At 33.5% G+C, this 17,157-nt stretch overlaps 1 protein-coding gene and 1 long non-coding RNA gene across 3 annotated transcripts in view; one reads left to right on the top strand and one right to left on the bottom strand.

Annotated features, from left to right (window-relative positions):
• Window positions 1-17,157, bottom strand: part of LOC131134128 (protein furry homolog) — an 84,333-nt gene that overhangs the window by 7,556 nt on the left and 59,620 nt on the right. For both annotated transcript variants that reach the window (XM_058079020.2, XM_058079024.2), the window contains exons 43-55: window positions 14,678-15,359; window positions 13,268-13,365; window positions 13,013-13,183; window positions 12,791-12,931; window positions 11,455-11,625; window positions 10,912-11,076; window positions 9,774-9,848; window positions 9,519-9,689; window positions 7,520-7,723; window positions 4,437-4,571; window positions 3,698-3,837; window positions 3,426-3,633; window positions 89-235 (exon numbers count right to left, since the gene is read on the bottom strand). In XM_058079020.2, coding sequence (XP_057935003.2) covers window positions 89-235; window positions 3,426-3,633; window positions 3,698-3,837; window positions 4,437-4,571; window positions 7,520-7,723; window positions 9,519-9,689; window positions 9,774-9,848; window positions 10,912-11,076; window positions 11,455-11,625; window positions 12,791-12,931; window positions 13,013-13,183; window positions 13,268-13,365; window positions 14,678-15,359 — 2,508 coding nt within the window. The remainder of the gene's footprint in view (window positions 1-88; window positions 236-3,425; window positions 3,634-3,697; window positions 3,838-4,436; window positions 4,572-7,519; window positions 7,724-9,518; window positions 9,690-9,773; window positions 9,849-10,911; window positions 11,077-11,454; window positions 11,626-12,790; window positions 12,932-13,012; window positions 13,184-13,267; window positions 13,366-14,677; window positions 15,360-17,157) is intronic.
• LOC131134130 (uncharacterized) lies at window positions 3-7,833 on the top strand. Its single transcript, XR_013627941.1, has 3 exons — window positions 3-187; window positions 3,387-3,500; window positions 7,478-7,833. It is a non-coding gene; the product is annotated as an uncharacterized LOC131134130 (long non-coding RNA).

Here is a 17,157-nt window from a genome sequence, read left to right as displayed (position 1 = left end):
TGACACCCATCCCAAAGGCGGCCCGGGGGCCGCTTGTTTGATGCACACCAGGGTCCCCAAAATGATGAGAGAATGTCATGTAACTCACTGTGTCTGCATCCATAAACAATGCGGGACACTCGGCACACGTCAGCATTTGAGATGACCTCAGGAACTTTGACCCTAATCCTCCCAGGCTGTCGCCAAGGTAACTGACGGCGTCGCAGGTCAGGGAGCTAAATTTGTTCTGGAGACTCTGCAAGGCAAAGGAACAAGCTTATTAATGACACGGATTTTAACTTATGGTACCAGCTCAGCACGCTTGGTTGACAAAGTACCGTCATTTTGGGGCTATGAGTATCACTTTTTTTCGATATCTACATATAATTTAACATCTGAATTCATACTGGCTGATATGAAGCAAATAGTAAACATTACTGTTGACAGCCACAAGAGGGCGCTCTAGGCTTGTAACAACCATTTACTGCTGATTCAATATGAAATTCAGAATGAGATAGGGAGCTCGGTTAACTTGCTTACCGGTAACATTGTTGAATAACTTGCCTTTGACATACATTTCTAAATAAATAAGTCCAGAAAATACAGTACCAGAAGGAGTACCTTATAATACCTGCTTTTTGTCAATAGAAATAGCAAGTAAAACAACAGCTTGGTCTCCCTTTGCTTTAAAGTGACAGTCCTGCATGTTACATATGTTTGTCAAAGTCTGGGTCATCAGACATTTCCGACTCAGAGTCCAAACCTGTTACTACCTCTCCATCATCCAGCATCTGTAGGACCATTTCAGCTGTGTATCTAGCAGCCAAGGCATGGATGAGTAATGGCCAACAATACATATAGTAATGTTAGCCAGCTAGTGTCAGCTAGTTATAAAGTAGGCTAATTTGTTGATAATACTAACAGTCATGAAAGACACATGCACAATATTATATGAAGATAATACTTGTCGTATTAGCACTTTATGTGTAAAATCATCTTCCTGAGGGGTGGCACGTCTGATATAGTCTATGTGGTCTACAGTTCATTTATTCCTGACAGCCAAAGTTGATAAGAATCAAAGGTTCCTATTGGATTCCATAGAAAATGCATGCATTTCTTAAAATTTATAAAAGGTAAGTTAAAAATGTGAATGACATGATATCAAAACATGTTTTTTGAGGAATACCTGGAATATGAAATGATACAAAAATTTCAATATGAAGATATTTCAAGAAAACAACCTGACCGGGTCATTTTTGACCCACTTATGGAAGGTTGGGGTAGTAACACAAAAACAAAAGTTTCTTAAAATGTATAAAAAGTAAGTGTCTTAAATGTGTCTTAAAATTTCTTAAAATGTATAAAAGGTAAGTTAAAAATGTGAATGTCGTGATATCAAAAACATGTTTTTTGAGGAATACCTGGAATATGAAGTTATAAAATATTTAATTACGAAGATATTTCAAGAAAACAACCTGACCGGGTCATTTTTGACCCACTTATGGAAGGTTGGGGTAGTAACACAAAAACTAAAATTTCTTAAAATGTATAAAAGGTAAGTTAAAAATGTGAATGGCATGATATCAAAAACATGTTTTTTGAGGAATACATGGAATATGAAATGATGAAAAATTTGATTACGAAGATATTTCAAGAAAACAACCTGACCGGGTCATTTTTGACCCACTTATGGAAGGTTGGGCTCGTAACACAAAAACAAAAAATTCTTAAAATCTATAAAAGGTAAGTTAAAAATGGGATATGATAGCAAAAACATGTTTTTTTTAGGAATACCTGGAATATGAAATGATAAAAAAATATTTTATTTTCAAGAAAACAACTTGACCGGGTCATTTTTAACCCACTTATGGAACAACAAGGATCCAATAGGCTTTCCAATTACTTTCTCCAAGAGGGGTTGGAAAAGTTAACCCATTCATGTGAATGAGACATGCTTTGATGAGCGCCGCTTGCATTGTTTAGACATAGGTTGCGATGCGTTCGAGACTAGTTCACAGAATTTACGTGTGCCACAAATTTTGTCAATTTTAAGAAAAACACACATATTTCACTCCAGCAGTTAACTCACTGGAATGCAAAAAAAAAAAATTTATTACAAAGATATTTCAAGAAAACAACCTGACCGGGTCATTTTTGACCCACTTATGGAAGGTTGGGGTAGTAACACAAAAACTAAAATTTCTTAAAATGTATAAAAAGTAAGTAAAAAATGTGTCTTAAAAATTCTTAAAATGTATAAATGGTAAGTTAAAAATGTGAATGGCATGATATCAAAAAGATGTTTTCTGAAAAATACCTGGATATGAAATTATAAAAATTTTTCATTATGAAGATATTTCAATTGACCCACTTATGGAAGGTTGGGGTAGTAACACAAAAACAAAAAAATCTTAAAATGTATAAAAGGTAAGTTAAAGTGAATGGCATGATATCAAAAACATGTTTTCTGAAAAATACCTGGATATGAAATTATAAAAAATTTTCATTACAAAGACATTTCAAGAAAACAACCTGACCGGGTCATTTTTGACCCACTTATGGAAGGTTGGGGTAGTAACACAAAAACAAAACTTTCTTAAAATGTATAAAAGTTAAGTTAAAAATGTGAATGGCATGATATCAAAAAGATGTGTTTTGAGAAATACCTGGAATATGAAATGATAAAAATATTTCATTATGAAGATATTTCAAGAAAACAACCTGACCGGGTCATTTTTGACCCACTTATGGAAGATTTCTTAAAATGTCTTAAAATGTATAAAAGGTAAGTTAAAATGTGAATGGCATGATATCAAAAACATGTTTTTTGAGGAATACTTGGAATATAAATTGATAAAAAAATATTTCATTATGAAGAGATTTCAAGAAAACAACCTGACCGGGTCATTTTTGACCCACTTATGGAAGGTTGGGGTAGTAACACAAAAACTAAAATTTCTTAAAATGTATAAAAGGTAAGTTAAAAATTTGAATGGCATGATATCAAAAACGTGTTTTTTGAGGAATACCAGGAATATGAAATGATAAAAAATTTTCATTCCAAAGATATTTCAACAAAATAACCTGACTTATGCATCTAAGTGTTAAAAGTGAAAAATATGTTGTTATACACGATAAGTACCCTCTGCGATTTAAGTTAATCAATTAGAGCAATTACATCCAAAATCTATGGCTTCTCTTTAGAAGCCATAGGTCGTGCTTCCAGGGTGTCATCCATTTTAGTACGTCGCCCTGTCAGATTTAGTCAATGAAGTAGACGACATCTGCTTAATGAGGTCTGGAAGACGACTAATTGCCTCTTTTTTTCAAATGAAGCGGACACCTTTTGACACAAAGCTTCTTTTCCAACCTGAGGGCTAATCCTTTCACCCTTTCACTTTAATTAGAGGCTTTGACGAGGCCTGCTCCCTTCATTAACGGACTACCTGGAAGAGGGAGGAGAACACGTGGAAAGTGTAGACCGCACAGGAGCCGTCCAAGTCGGACACCAGCTGGCCGAGGTGAGTCCGCCAGGCCTCCTCGGCGTCGTCGCACACCGTCGGCTGGAACGCCGCCAGGATGGCCGAAAAGAAAGGCGAGGGCGGCGGAGATGAGGCGGACTCCGGCGTGTCTTCCGTTTCGTCCTCGGCGAGACTGAATGCGGGGAGGACGTTTAATCGTCATCATCTCATTAGCCAGCGGGGAGCAGAGGGCGTACCTGGGCAAGCAGCAGTCAAGGTCCAGCTCTTTGTAGAAACCGTGAGCGGCGTCCGGCACTAATGCGTCGCCGCAGTGAAATTCAGGGGGGAGATCGCTGACGGTGAGCGACGCATCTTCATCCTCTTGTAAAAAGCCGTGCTGTTAGAACGGATGCAATATGCTTTTTTAGCATTTACACCGACACTAATTGAACTCATATAGTACACATTTGGGGTGGTAAATGATCACACTAACCTTGCCATGCACGGTGCACTCCTTGAAGTCTTTCATTGCGTCAATTTAGTGTGAGTGAGCCAATTTGAATGAATTACGCCATCTTTGTTTTGAGGCGGGCAATGTGTACACCTTTGTTGACATCCCACATGCCACAAGAAAGGTTTTTAGTAGCTGCTTAGCCCCGCCCACACTGAAGCAATAGGTGTACACATTGCCTTAGAACGAACGCACACACAGAGAAATACTCCAGACCGTCTAATATCCCAGAATCATTTCTACTAGTATTAAATTTGCAAGTTCATTCCCTTGTTTTTGCATGCAACTGCAAGAAAATGCTCTTTTCTGAGGAGAGGAAATGTAAAAAAAGGAGAAAAGACTAACTTAAGTGCAGAAAAAAAGTAGAGAAAGAGAAAATGAGCGAGTGACAGCTATTTGGCAAAGTTAGTGAAAAACTCTAAAAAGGCAGAGCGGTAGGACTGGTTAGCTCCCAGAATCTCAGACACCCTGAAGCCCTTATTCACCCGCTGCTTCGAGTCCTCTGGCAGTCGGACCTCGAAAGTGGGATTTTTGGCGCTCGGCGGCGTGGAGTCGACTGAGGTTGTGTTACAAAAGGAGTCCATGGTGTTGATCTCAGAGGTTGGGGAGAGGCTGACGGCCTGCAAGATGGAGACACACACACGAAACTGAAGCTCAGTGGACACACCCTGGGTGAAAGATATTTAACAACAGTGGGCAACATTCCCCACGTACATGGGAACGCTGACAGCTGTGTCAACACATGGTTGTGCATTTATTCGCCATCTGCCATTTTTTTTAATACCGCTTGTCCTCATTGGGGTCACAGATGAGCTGGAGCCTATACCACCTGAGTTTGGGATCATCAAAAAGACAGAATAACTCCTAGATTTTTCCATACTGGACGAGTATTGAGAGGAAAAACACTGCCTACTTGTCACTGTTCATTTCCTAGGAGCACTTCCTTTCACGTGGTCAAAGATACCGTCTTTATGCTTGATGATGGTTGTAGACACCAACATTGAGTAGAGTTTCTCCACTTTCTTTTCATTTACAATGAAAACTAATTTCACTTTCACTTTCTGTTTTTGACACAGTGAAATCAGAGGAGTCTGACTCATACGTGGGAGACATACCGGAACTAAAAATAACAAAATAGATGTTGTCCTTTCTCAGTGTCGGGACCCGCAACTATGTATTCATGGTAATGGTAATGGTTTAATTTCATTTGAACATGCATCAGATTACAATTGAGTGCATCCCATAATCAGTTCCCAGTTCCACATGTCCAAAAGGAGTAGGAAGAAGCAAAGCTTATTAAATCCTACTCCTCCATCTGCTACTTTTACAATCAGTAACTGTTACATTTGTTCACTTCCTGCTTTCCTAACATAATTTATTTATTAATTTTATTTTTTTTAATAAAAATTTATTTGTTCACTTCCTGCTTTCCTAATATAATTTATTTATTCATTTTATTTTTAAAAATTAAAATGAATTTTAATTATTAAATCCTACCCCTCCATCTGGTACTTTTACAATCAGCAACTGTTACATTTGTTCACTTCCTGCTTTCCTAACATAATTTATTTATTAATTTTAATTTTTTAAAATTAAAATTAATTTGTTCACTTCCTGCTTTCCTAATATAATTTATTTATTCATTTTATTTTTTAAAAATGTAAATTAATTGTAATTATTAAATCCTACCCCTCCATCTGGTAATTTTACAATCAGTACCTGTTACATTTGTTCACTTCCTGCTTTCCTAAAATCATTTATTTATTAATTTTAATTTTTTTAATTTAATTTTAATTATTAAATCCTACCCCTCCATCTGGTACTTTACCAGTAACAGTAACTGTTACATTTGTTCACTTCCTGCTTTCCATAATACAGTTTAGTTTAGTTTTTTTTAAATTATATATATATAATTTCTATTTTTAATAGTTTATACTTTTTAAAATATTTTAAATATTTTATATTTCTGTTATATATATTATATTAATTATATTATTTTTTATATTTTTTAATATTGTTTTCTATGTAAATAAAGTAAAAAGTATGTAGTAATATAATATGTAAGCGTATTAACTGACATAGTGGGCTTTTATAGTTATTTCAATTACAGAAACTCTGTTTATAAAACGAGCTACATTAATAAAGTGGATTGGATACGGTTCTAGCAGACCTTTCCAGCAAATCAACTAAATCATGAATATTTTCAATGATGTTCATTAGCAAAAGTGCCTGTGTTTATTTATTACAATTCCAGCTATGTTCCAAATATTCCCTATAAGCTGGAAAACACATGCAGACTTCCACGGAGTCTTTTCTCTAAACAACCACGGCAAGTCACGGCATGCAAACACAGCAAAAACGACAACATGGACAAAACTTGAAAGTAACTTACCTGCAACTCCTAGAGAGCACCCGGAAACAGAAAAAAAATTGTTCACTTCCTGCTTTCCTAATATAATTGAAATTATTATTAATTAATTAATTTTATTTTAATTTAATTTAATTCTATTGTGATCCCCACAATATTTCTATTTTGGGGATCACAATAGATGAAAATATGAGCTGGAAACCTCATATTACAAATATACAACATAAGCAAAATTCTTCCGCACGTAACTAGATTTATTTTTCTTTTTGTACAGGACTAATCATTTTTGGGAGTGTGTGGTAACCACAAAATGTTATTAAAGCACACAAACACAAACACTTTCTCTTAGGTCAGGAGCGTCCGAAATAGCAGTCAGGGCGCCATTTGCAGCCTGCAGCTGGTTTTTCATTGGCACATTCTAAAAATACAAATTCAAAAAAAAATACACATGTGTATTTTTTAAATAAATTATTATAATTATTATAATTTTATTTTAATAAAATAAAATATTTATTTTATTTTGTGTATTTTTTTTTGTACTTTGAATTTGTATTAACTTTTGTTTTATTTGACTTTTATTTAAAAGTCAAATAAAACAAATGTCAAATATTCTAAAAAAACAAAACAAAAACCTGGCAAAAATTGTTATATCAGCAATAATTTTACAAGAATAAAGTCAAAATATTAAGAGAAAAAAGCTGTAACAAGAAAAAGTCTTAATTTAGTAGAATAACGTCATAATATTTTGAGGGGAATATGTCAATTTAATAGCATAGAGTCGAAATATTAAAGAAAAAGATTTTCTCATAATACTATGAGATAATATAAAGTTGTAATGTTTGGAAAATTAGGTTGTGGAAAAGTTATATTATGGCAATAAAGTCAAAATATTATGAGAATAAATAATTAATAAGTAATTATATTTTACTTTTTTTTTTAAAAGTTTAAATATTTTAAAAATAAAGATATAAAAAATAAAAAGACAAAAAAAGAGTAAAGAGTGAAGTTGACACTAATAATAGGTTTTTTCACAATTTTTTCCAATTCAGTTACATTTTTTTTTTTAATATATAAGCTTTTCATACGAGATATGAAAGCAGCCATTGCATCCTTTCGGTTTTTACTTTACTGGATAAAGTTTAGACATGTCTGCCTTAGGTTATGCATGGACAAGTCAAGTATTAATACAGGGGAACCTACAAGCTGAGACTGGGAGAGAATCCGGCCGACAGAGAGCGAATCCTCCTCGGAGGACTCGTCGGAGTCCTCTTCGGGCGTGATGCGGCTCAGGCTGGGCATGCTGCTGGACAGGTGGCTCTCCTCCAGGGTGTGAAGGTCACTCTGGTCCAGGCTGTCCACTGAGTGTCGGCGCACGCCCCAGTTGAAGTTGTCCATGGTCTCCCCCTGAAACGGCGAGCACATTCATCAAGCACAAGCTCCTCACTGCGGCGGACACAACATTAGGTACACTTACACTATCCAACACGAGCAGCATCATATTAGGTTGGGTTCCTAAAACTTGTCGATATCTATATATATATATATATATATATATATATATATATATATATATATATATATATTGGGATTCTGTGTACCTAATGAGGTGTCCAGTCTGTTTGTTTACATTCATGCAGTGGTACAAATATGTCTCCTCGTCTCCATAAGAATGGTAGGAATGCTGTAGTCTGACCCACAGCCTCACTTCTTTTCCCCTCACATTCCCACTCACGCTAAACTGACATTTCAAGCAAACTAAACTACGTTGGTGTCACATTGAGTCAACAAAAATGCATTAAATGTACAAAGTAGTTATTTTGATATTTTTCCTAATTTGCTCCCTTCATGATTTTATAACTATTTTTATATTTTATATAAATATATATTATATTTTATTTCATTTGAACATGCATCAGATTCCAATTGAGTGCATCCCATAATCAGTTCCCAGTTCCACATGTCCAAAAGGAGTAGGAAGAAGCAAAGCTTATTAAATCCTACCCCTCCATCTGGTACTTTTACAATCAGTAACTGTTACATTTGTTCACTTCCTGCTTTCCTAACAGAATTTATTTATTAATTTAAATTTTTTTTATTAAAATTAATTTGTTCACTTCCTGCTTCTCTAATATAATTTATTTATTCATTTTATTTTTTTTAATTTAAATTAATTTTAATTATTAAATCCTACCCCTCCATCTGGTACTTTTACAATCAGCAACTGTTACATTTGTCCACTTCCCGCTTTCCTAACATAATTTATTTATTAATTTAATTTTTTTTATTAAAATTAATTTGTTCACTTCCTGCTTTCCTAATATAATTTATTTATTCATTTTATTTTATTTTTTATTTAAATGAATTTTAATTATGAAATCCTACCCCTCCATCTGGTACTTTTACAATCAGTCACTGTTACATTTGTTCACTTCCTGCTTTCCTAATATAATTTATTCATTTTAGTTCTTTAAAATTACAGTTAATTTTAATTTGAATTATTAAATCCTACCCCTCCATCTGGTACTTTTACAATCAGTAACTGTTACATTTGTTCACTTCCTGCTTTCCATAATTCAGTTTAGTTTTTTTTTAATTATTTATATATATATTATTTATATTTTTAATAGTTTATACTTTTTAAAATATTTTAAATATTTTATATTTCTGTTATATATATTATATTATATTATTTTTTACATTTTTTAATATTGTTTGCTATAAAAAGTAAAAAGTATGTAGTAATATAATATGTAAGCGTATGAACTGACATAGTGGGCTTTTATAGTTATTTCAATTACAGAAACTCTGTTTATAAAACAAGCTACATTAATAAAGTGGATTGGATACGGTTCTAGCAGACCTTTCCAGCAAATCAACTAAATCATGAATATTTTCAATGATGTTCATTAGCGAAAGTGCCTGTGTTTATTTATTACAATTCCAGCTATGTTCCAAATATTCCCTATAAGCTGGAAAACACATGCAGACTTCCACGGAGTCTTTTCTCTAAACAACCACGGCAAGTCACGGCATGCAAACACAGCAAAAACGACAACATGGACAAAACTTGAAAGTGACTTACCTGCAACTCCTAGATAGCACCCGGAAACAGAAAAATAAAGCATTACTAAGTGGACCTGCGCCGCGGTACCACATCCAAAATGGCGGCCGACCAGCGCTTCCCTCACGATGAGCTCACCTCTCCATCTTCAAGCTCCACATCCAGGAAGTCAAAGTCCCTGAAGACTCGAAACTGCTGCTCTGAGGCTGTGTCGTCCACCGTGTCCGCTTCTCGGGTCCCCTCGTCGGAGGACACCAGGCTGGGCTGGTGCTCCATGAGGTCCAGTTCTCCACAGCTGGAGAAAATCACCTTCACCGACAAGACGTCAATCAATCAATCAGGACCGTCCTTCATGAACAGTGGGGGGGGTGAGTGTCCATCAGCGTCGCTTACTGAAGGATTTTTGGTGAGTCCAACTTCTTGTCCACACAAAGATAAAACGTTGACAAGTTTCTCTCGAGTTCTTTTCTGCGGAAAGAATAAAAACATAGAAATATGACAAAATGAGAATTTTTGGCATGTATTTATTAATTATACAATATTTGTCAGTATTTACGCCTGTATTTATGCCTAATTATTGAACCACAATATTGATATAATTTATCCAGAATTCATGTATTCGTTATTATTTAATAAGTTACTATTTCTTACATTTTTGGCACGTATTTATTAATTATGCAATATTTGTCAGTATTTACGCCTGTATTTATGCCTAATTATTGAACCAAAATATTGATATAATTTATCCACAATTCACGTATTCGTTAATATTATTTAATAAGTTACTATTTCTTACATTTTTGGCACATATTTATTAATTATACAATATTTGTCAGTATTTATGTCTGTATTTATGCCTAATTATTGAACCACAATATTGATATAATTTATCCATAATTCATGTATTCGTTATTATTTAATGAGTTACTATTTCTTACATTTTTGGCACGTATTTATTAATTATACAATATTTGTCAGTATTTACGCCTGTATTTATGCCTAATTATTGAACCACAATATTGATATCATTTATCCATAATTCACATATTCGTTATTATTTAATAAGTTACTATTTCTTACATTTTTGGCACATATTTATTAATTATACAATATTTGTCCGTATTTATGCCTAATTATTGAACCACAATATTGATATAATTTATCCATAATTCATGTATTCGTTATTATTTAATAAGTTACTATTTCTTACATTTTTGGCACGTATTTATTAATTATACAATATTTGTCAGTATTTACGTCTGTATTTATGCCTAATTATTGAACCACAATATTGATATAATTTATCCAGAATTCATGTATTGGTTATTATTTAATAAGTTACTATTTCTATTCTAGTTACTATATCTATGTGTATTCCACTCCACCACCGTGCAGCCTTATCATAGGATTATTTGACATATAAATATTTTATCTCGCCATTAGAACCCAAAACCAAATTTTTCCTAAATTAGACACAATTTGAGCCAGCGAACAACGGTTGTCATGGTGACACACACAAGCACATCATCACCTGGGAATACTGAGGCCTCTTCCAGCTGACGGGAACCAGAACGTTGTTGCCTGTGGATCCGGAGGAGCTGGACGAGGCGCTGCGGGTCACTGCCGTGGTTCCACTTTTCCCGTCTCGCCCGGAGGAAGCGTGCAAGTCATCGTAGCGTCGGCCAATCACGGGCGTCTGGCAACGCAAAGCAAAAAAACTAAAAGATGTTTTTTTTAGTACTTTAAGGATCGGCACACACATTCCGTGTTGATGGGCGACAAGTCACTGATTCACACACAAAAGGCGGCAATGATGTGACATCACTTCCTGCCATTCATGCGCTACACAAATAGCTCAGTGTTCTGTTCCCACACTTCCATTTTTTTTTCCATGTAGTCTGCCGCTCGGCTATTTACTGTTTACCTTTTTAGCTTTTAAGCTAAATCCCAAGTGGGACAGAAGGTGGGGGTAAATGTTACGCCCGTTTTTGTAAGAATGTGACGCACACACCCACCACACCCTGGAAAAAAGGGCGGAGAAGTCAACTTTACATGGAAGAAAAAGGTCTCTCACCTCAGATATGTCAAAGTGGAAATGGAGCGTTTTTCCGGGCAAGGCCTTGGAGGAGCGTTCCCAAACTCTGCTGATGTCCTCGTAGGAAAGGTCGCTGGAAGGTCGCACCAAGCTGGCCGAGCGACTCACCACCAGCTTTAGAATGTTCAACGCTTCCCTCCAGTGGACGCTCTACAGCAGATACACACAAAACATCATCATCATCATCACAAGCCTGTTGGTGCGGTGTAATGGTTTCTATTTTTAGAACCGGAGGTGTTCTGGCAAAGCCGAGCGGACGCCACACGCGGACGCGCTTGGCATGGTTTATGGTTTGGGTGTGTCGACGCAATTACTGCGCTGACACCAAACGCCCCTTTTTTTTCCCTCTTTCTCATTGAAAAGCTGTGACGGGAATGACAAGAACTTTCCGCATTTGCAAACATTTGAAGTCATTTCCTTGTTCCTCAATCATACGTAATATTCATTTTCCACCAAGAGACGTCTCTATGCACGCATAACCAATATTATGGTGTCATAACATGAAGCAATTGAATTGAAAACAGTGCAATCATATGGTTGTTATTAGCTGTTACTAAAAAGCTCAATACTGACGTCATCTTCTCCTGATTTAATTGTATTTTATAATAATAATCATAATAATAATAACAAATAATAAATACATCAATACTACCAGGAGCATAGTTTATTGCTCACCTGGGCAAACTTCTCAATAATAATAATAATAATAATAATAATAAATACATCAATACTACCAGGAGCATAGTTTACTCACCTGGGCAAACATTCTCAATGGTAATAGTAATAATAGTAATAGTAATAATAATAATCATAATAATCATCATCATCATAATCATAATAATAATAACAAATAATAAATACATCAATACTACCAGAGCATAGTTTATTGCTCACCTGGGCAAACTTCTCAATAATAATAATAATAATAATAATAATAATAATAATAATAATAATAATAATAATAATAATAATAATAATAATAATAATAATAATAATAATAATAATAATAATAAATACATCAATACTACCAGAGCATAGTTTATTGCTCACCTGGGCAAACTTCTCAATAATAATAATAATAATAATAATAATAATAATAATAATAATAATAATAATAATAATAATAATAAATACATCAATACCACCAGAGCATAGTTTATTGCTCACCTGGGCAAACTTCTCAATAATAATAATAATAATAATAATAATAATAATAATAATAATAATAATAATAATAATAATAATAATAATAATAATAATAATAATAATAATAATAATAATAATAAATACCACCAGAGCATAGTTTATGGCTCACCTGGGCAAACTTCTCAATGGTTTTGAGCACCTCCACGTTGAAGGGCTTGGCCTGAATTCCACTGAGGTCCATGTGACTCAGGAGACTGTAGATCATTTGCAAAATGGTCTGCTGCATGCTGGGTAGACCTTTCTCCAGCAGCTGTTACACAACAGGAAGAAGAAACGTGAAGAACCCCAACAGAAGCGGCATCGCATACGACCACACCAAGGTTGACCAAACCTCCGCCATGTAGGTGACCAGGCTGAGGGTGATGTCCGAGAAGGCCTCGTGAAGATAGCGGCACACCACGTTGATCCATGAGCAGCAGTTTCGGGTGTAGGACCCCGTCTTGTAAAGAGTCATGACGTGGGCCAGGTTGGAAAGTTTGGCGTTCTTCTCCTCCAGGCACACCTGCACACCACAAACACCGTGAAGAAGGACACCATTTTTTCTCGGGTTTGCGGGTGTGCCTAATAAAATGAACGGAGTAAAAACCTGAGCGATCCTCTCGGCGACATCCTGACAGAAGTGGGTGGGGGCGTCAAAATTCTGCACCAGATGTGGAAGCAGGCAGAGGACATTCAAGGGGAACCCTATGGAGGACAGTCAAACATTATAGTGGACAACTTATGACATCTTCACTGCAATCTTCACTGGCTAAATGTACTGCAAAAAAGGCCAGTAAGGATAATTCATAATGCCGCCTACAGAGAACATACTAACTCCTTATTTCTAAAATCACAAATATTTCAACTTGCTGATATAGTTCATCTTCAAACAGCTAAAATAAAAACTTAAAAACTATATGATTGTAAAAGTACCAGATGGAGGGGTAGTATTTAAAAATTAAAATTAAAATTAAAATTAAAATTAAAATTAAAATTAAAATTAAAATTAAAATTAAAATTAAAATTAAAATTAAAATTAAAATTAAAATTAAAATTAAAATTAAAATTTCATATCACCTCCTACTTCGTTACAGGACAAAAATATATATATATTTTAAAATAAATAAAAAATAATAAATTAAAATAAATGAATAAATAAAATAAAAATTAATGAAATAAATTAAATATACATATCACTGTATTGACAGTTACTATGGTACCCATTTTGTTATTGTATGGTCATATCACCTCCTACTTCGGTACGTGACAAAAAAAAAATAAAAATAAAAAAATAAATAAAATTAAAAAAATTAAAATAAATGAATAAATAAAATAAAAATAAATTAAATAAATTAAATATACTGACAGTTAAATATATTGAGAGTTACTATGGTACCCATTATGTCATTGTATGGTCATATCACCTCGTACTTCTGTACGTGATGAAAAATAAAAATAACTTTAAAAATAAAATAAATAAATAAATAAAATAAAAATTAATAAAATAAATTAAATATACATATCACTATATTGACAGTTACTATGGTTCCCATTATGTCATTGTATGCTCATATCACATTGTTCTTCGGTGACAAAAATTTTAATTTTTTTTTAAATAAATAAAAAAATACAAATTAATAAAATAAATTAAAAACAAAAAACAACAAAAAAAAACAAACTATATTAGGAAAGCAGGAAGTGAACAAATGTAACAGTTACTGATTTTAAAGGTACCAGATGGAGGGGTAGGATTTAATAAGCTTTGCTTCTTCCTACTCCTTTTGGACATGTGGAACTGGGAACTGATTATGGGATGCACTCAATTGGAATCTGATGCATGTTCAAATGAAATCAAACCATTACCATTACCATACACATTTAGTAGGATGTGCTAGGATGTGGCATTATGTTGACATATTGTATCTTAGCATGTATTGGACTGTTTTTAATGCACCAAATGTATCAAAGTACCTTAAATCTTCCTATAAAATGTTAGGATTTTAGCGTAAAAACGTACCAATGACTTGCGAAGTGTCCACCACAGCCACCCGCGACACAGGCGTCAGCTGCCAGAAGAGCTGCAGCGTGAGGTCGGTGGTGGCCACAGACGTGAAGCCCTTGAGCAAGAGCTGTTGGAGCCCAGCAAAGCTGCTCCACTTCAGCTGGATCTGCAGCTTCTCAAGCTTCTCCCGGTTTTCCGCTTTGTCCAGCGACACGTGACCCAGCAGCTTGTTGAGCAGCCTCAAGGACATCTGGTACTCGAACTCAAAGTCCGACTCCATCAGCGACACGGCCACCCAGAAAACGGTGGCTAGGAGGTTACTGGGATGGTTCACGTTGCTGGGGTCGGAGATGTTCTCCTTGGAGGAGGATGGGGGGCTGCTGCGGCTTTTGCCCGACAGAAGCTGCTGCTCGCAGGCCTGAATGCGGTCCAGGGTGGCGCTGCGAGGAGGGTCAGACCACCTGTCCGTCTCGCCAAACTTCTTGGGGACCGAGGAGCTTCTGTGGTGCCGATTACGCTCGTCTCTGCGGAGGTTGAGCTGGCCGGTGCTTTTCCTGTTGGACATCAGCTTCAATGTGGCGAGGAGGTCTGGAGATGATGCTCTGGTTAAGATGGCCGTGAGGTCGTTGTTCTTTAAGCACTCGGCCAAGTTGTCCACCACGGATTCCAGGGTGAGTAACACTTCCATCACGTATCCCTGAGGGAGGGAAAAATGGGACCTTATTTATGGAAAAACACGTTTTGAAGATGTCCGTATGTTTGAGTAGTAAATTACATTTATTTGCTTTTTTGTGTTTTGGTTGATTTCTTGCAAACATCTGCAAGTTTAGTACATTTTCAAATTATGGTTAATTATTTAATAATTAATTTGTATTTAATTTGTATTAATAATAAATAGTAATAAATAATAATAATACATTAAAAAATATAAATACATAATAATAAATAATATATAAAAATTTAAAAAATAATAATAAAAAAAGAAAAACGGGAACTTGTGCATATAAGAGGTAATTTTAGCCACTTTTACTATTATTTTTTCCTGCATAATATCATATAGTTTCTCTTCAATTATATAAATATTTTTATTCTTTTTCTCTTGTAGAATCCAATTCTTTAAAATATGTATTTTTTTAAAATAATAATTGTGTTTCACAATTCACATTTGATTTTCACTGAATTATACATATTATATATATATAGTATATATTATAATACTATATATTATAATTGTAATTATACATATGTCTCTCATATATTGACATATGGCTGGCTTAACTTTTAAAATGAATATTTTTTTCTTATAATATTATGAATATCAGACTAATATTTGACTTAATTTTAATCATTTTAGAATTTTCAAATTTTTTTTTCATATATCGGTATCGGAAATTGAAAATCGGAAATTGGAAATGAGACGTTATTTATGGAAAAACACGTTTTGAAAATGTCCATATGTTTAAGCAGTAAATTATATTTATTTGCTTTTTTTGTGGTTGGGTTGATTTCTTGCAAACAACTGCAAGTTTAGTAAATTTTCAAATTATGGTTAATTATTTAATAATTAATTTGTATTAATAATATTTAATAGTAATAAGCAATAATAATTAATAAAAAATATAAATAATAATAATATATATATAAAATAATAATAAAAAATAAAATAATAATAATAAATAAATTGTGCATCTAAGAGGTAGTTTTTACTATTATTTTTACTTTTACTATTATTTTTTTCCTGCATAATTACATAATTTCTCTTGAATTACCACTTTAATATTTTCATTCTTTTTTTCCTGTAAAATCCAAAAAATTCTACATTTATTTTTAAATTATGTATTTTTTTAAATAATAATTTTCCAAAAATTCACATTTGATTTTCACCGAATTATACATATCATACATATTATACATATAAAATTATATAAAATTATACATATGTCTCTCATATTGACTTATGACTGGCTTTACTTTTAAAGTGAATAATTTTTTCTTATAATATGAATATCAGACTAATATTTGACTAAATTTCTCTTGAATTATCACTTTAATATTTTCATTCTTTTTCTCTTGTAAAATCCAAAAAATAAAAAAAATAATTGTGTTACTTTTCCAAAAATTCACATTTGATTTTCACTGAATTATACATATTATATATTATAATTGTAATTATACATATATCTCTCATATTGACATGTGACTGGCTTTACTTTTAAAATGAATAATTTTTTGCTTATAATATTATGAATATCAGACTAATATTTGACTTAATTTTAATCATTTTAGAATTTTCTATTTTTTTTTAAATCAGGGATGTCAGATATTTATCATTAGTGATAATCATTGGCCCAATATCGGCATAAAAATGGTTGATAACAGTTGATATCGGTATCAGATTTTTCCAGATAATGAAAACTGATATTAAAAAGTGCTTTGTTTTTTCCACCATGTCATATATAGTAAACTTTCAAATTGTGATTAATTATTTAATAATT

Source organism: Doryrhamphus excisus, linkage group LG8, assembly GCF_037039965.1.
Source record: "Doryrhamphus excisus strain RoL-2023G ecotype Guam linkage group LG8, RoL_Dexc_Guam_v1.1, whole genome shotgun sequence".
NCBI classification, from domain to species: domain Eukaryota; kingdom Metazoa; phylum Chordata; class Actinopteri; order Syngnathiformes; family Syngnathidae; genus Doryrhamphus; species Doryrhamphus excisus.
Note: the sequence above shows the minus strand (reverse complement) of the source record. Positions and strands in the feature narration are given on the sequence as shown.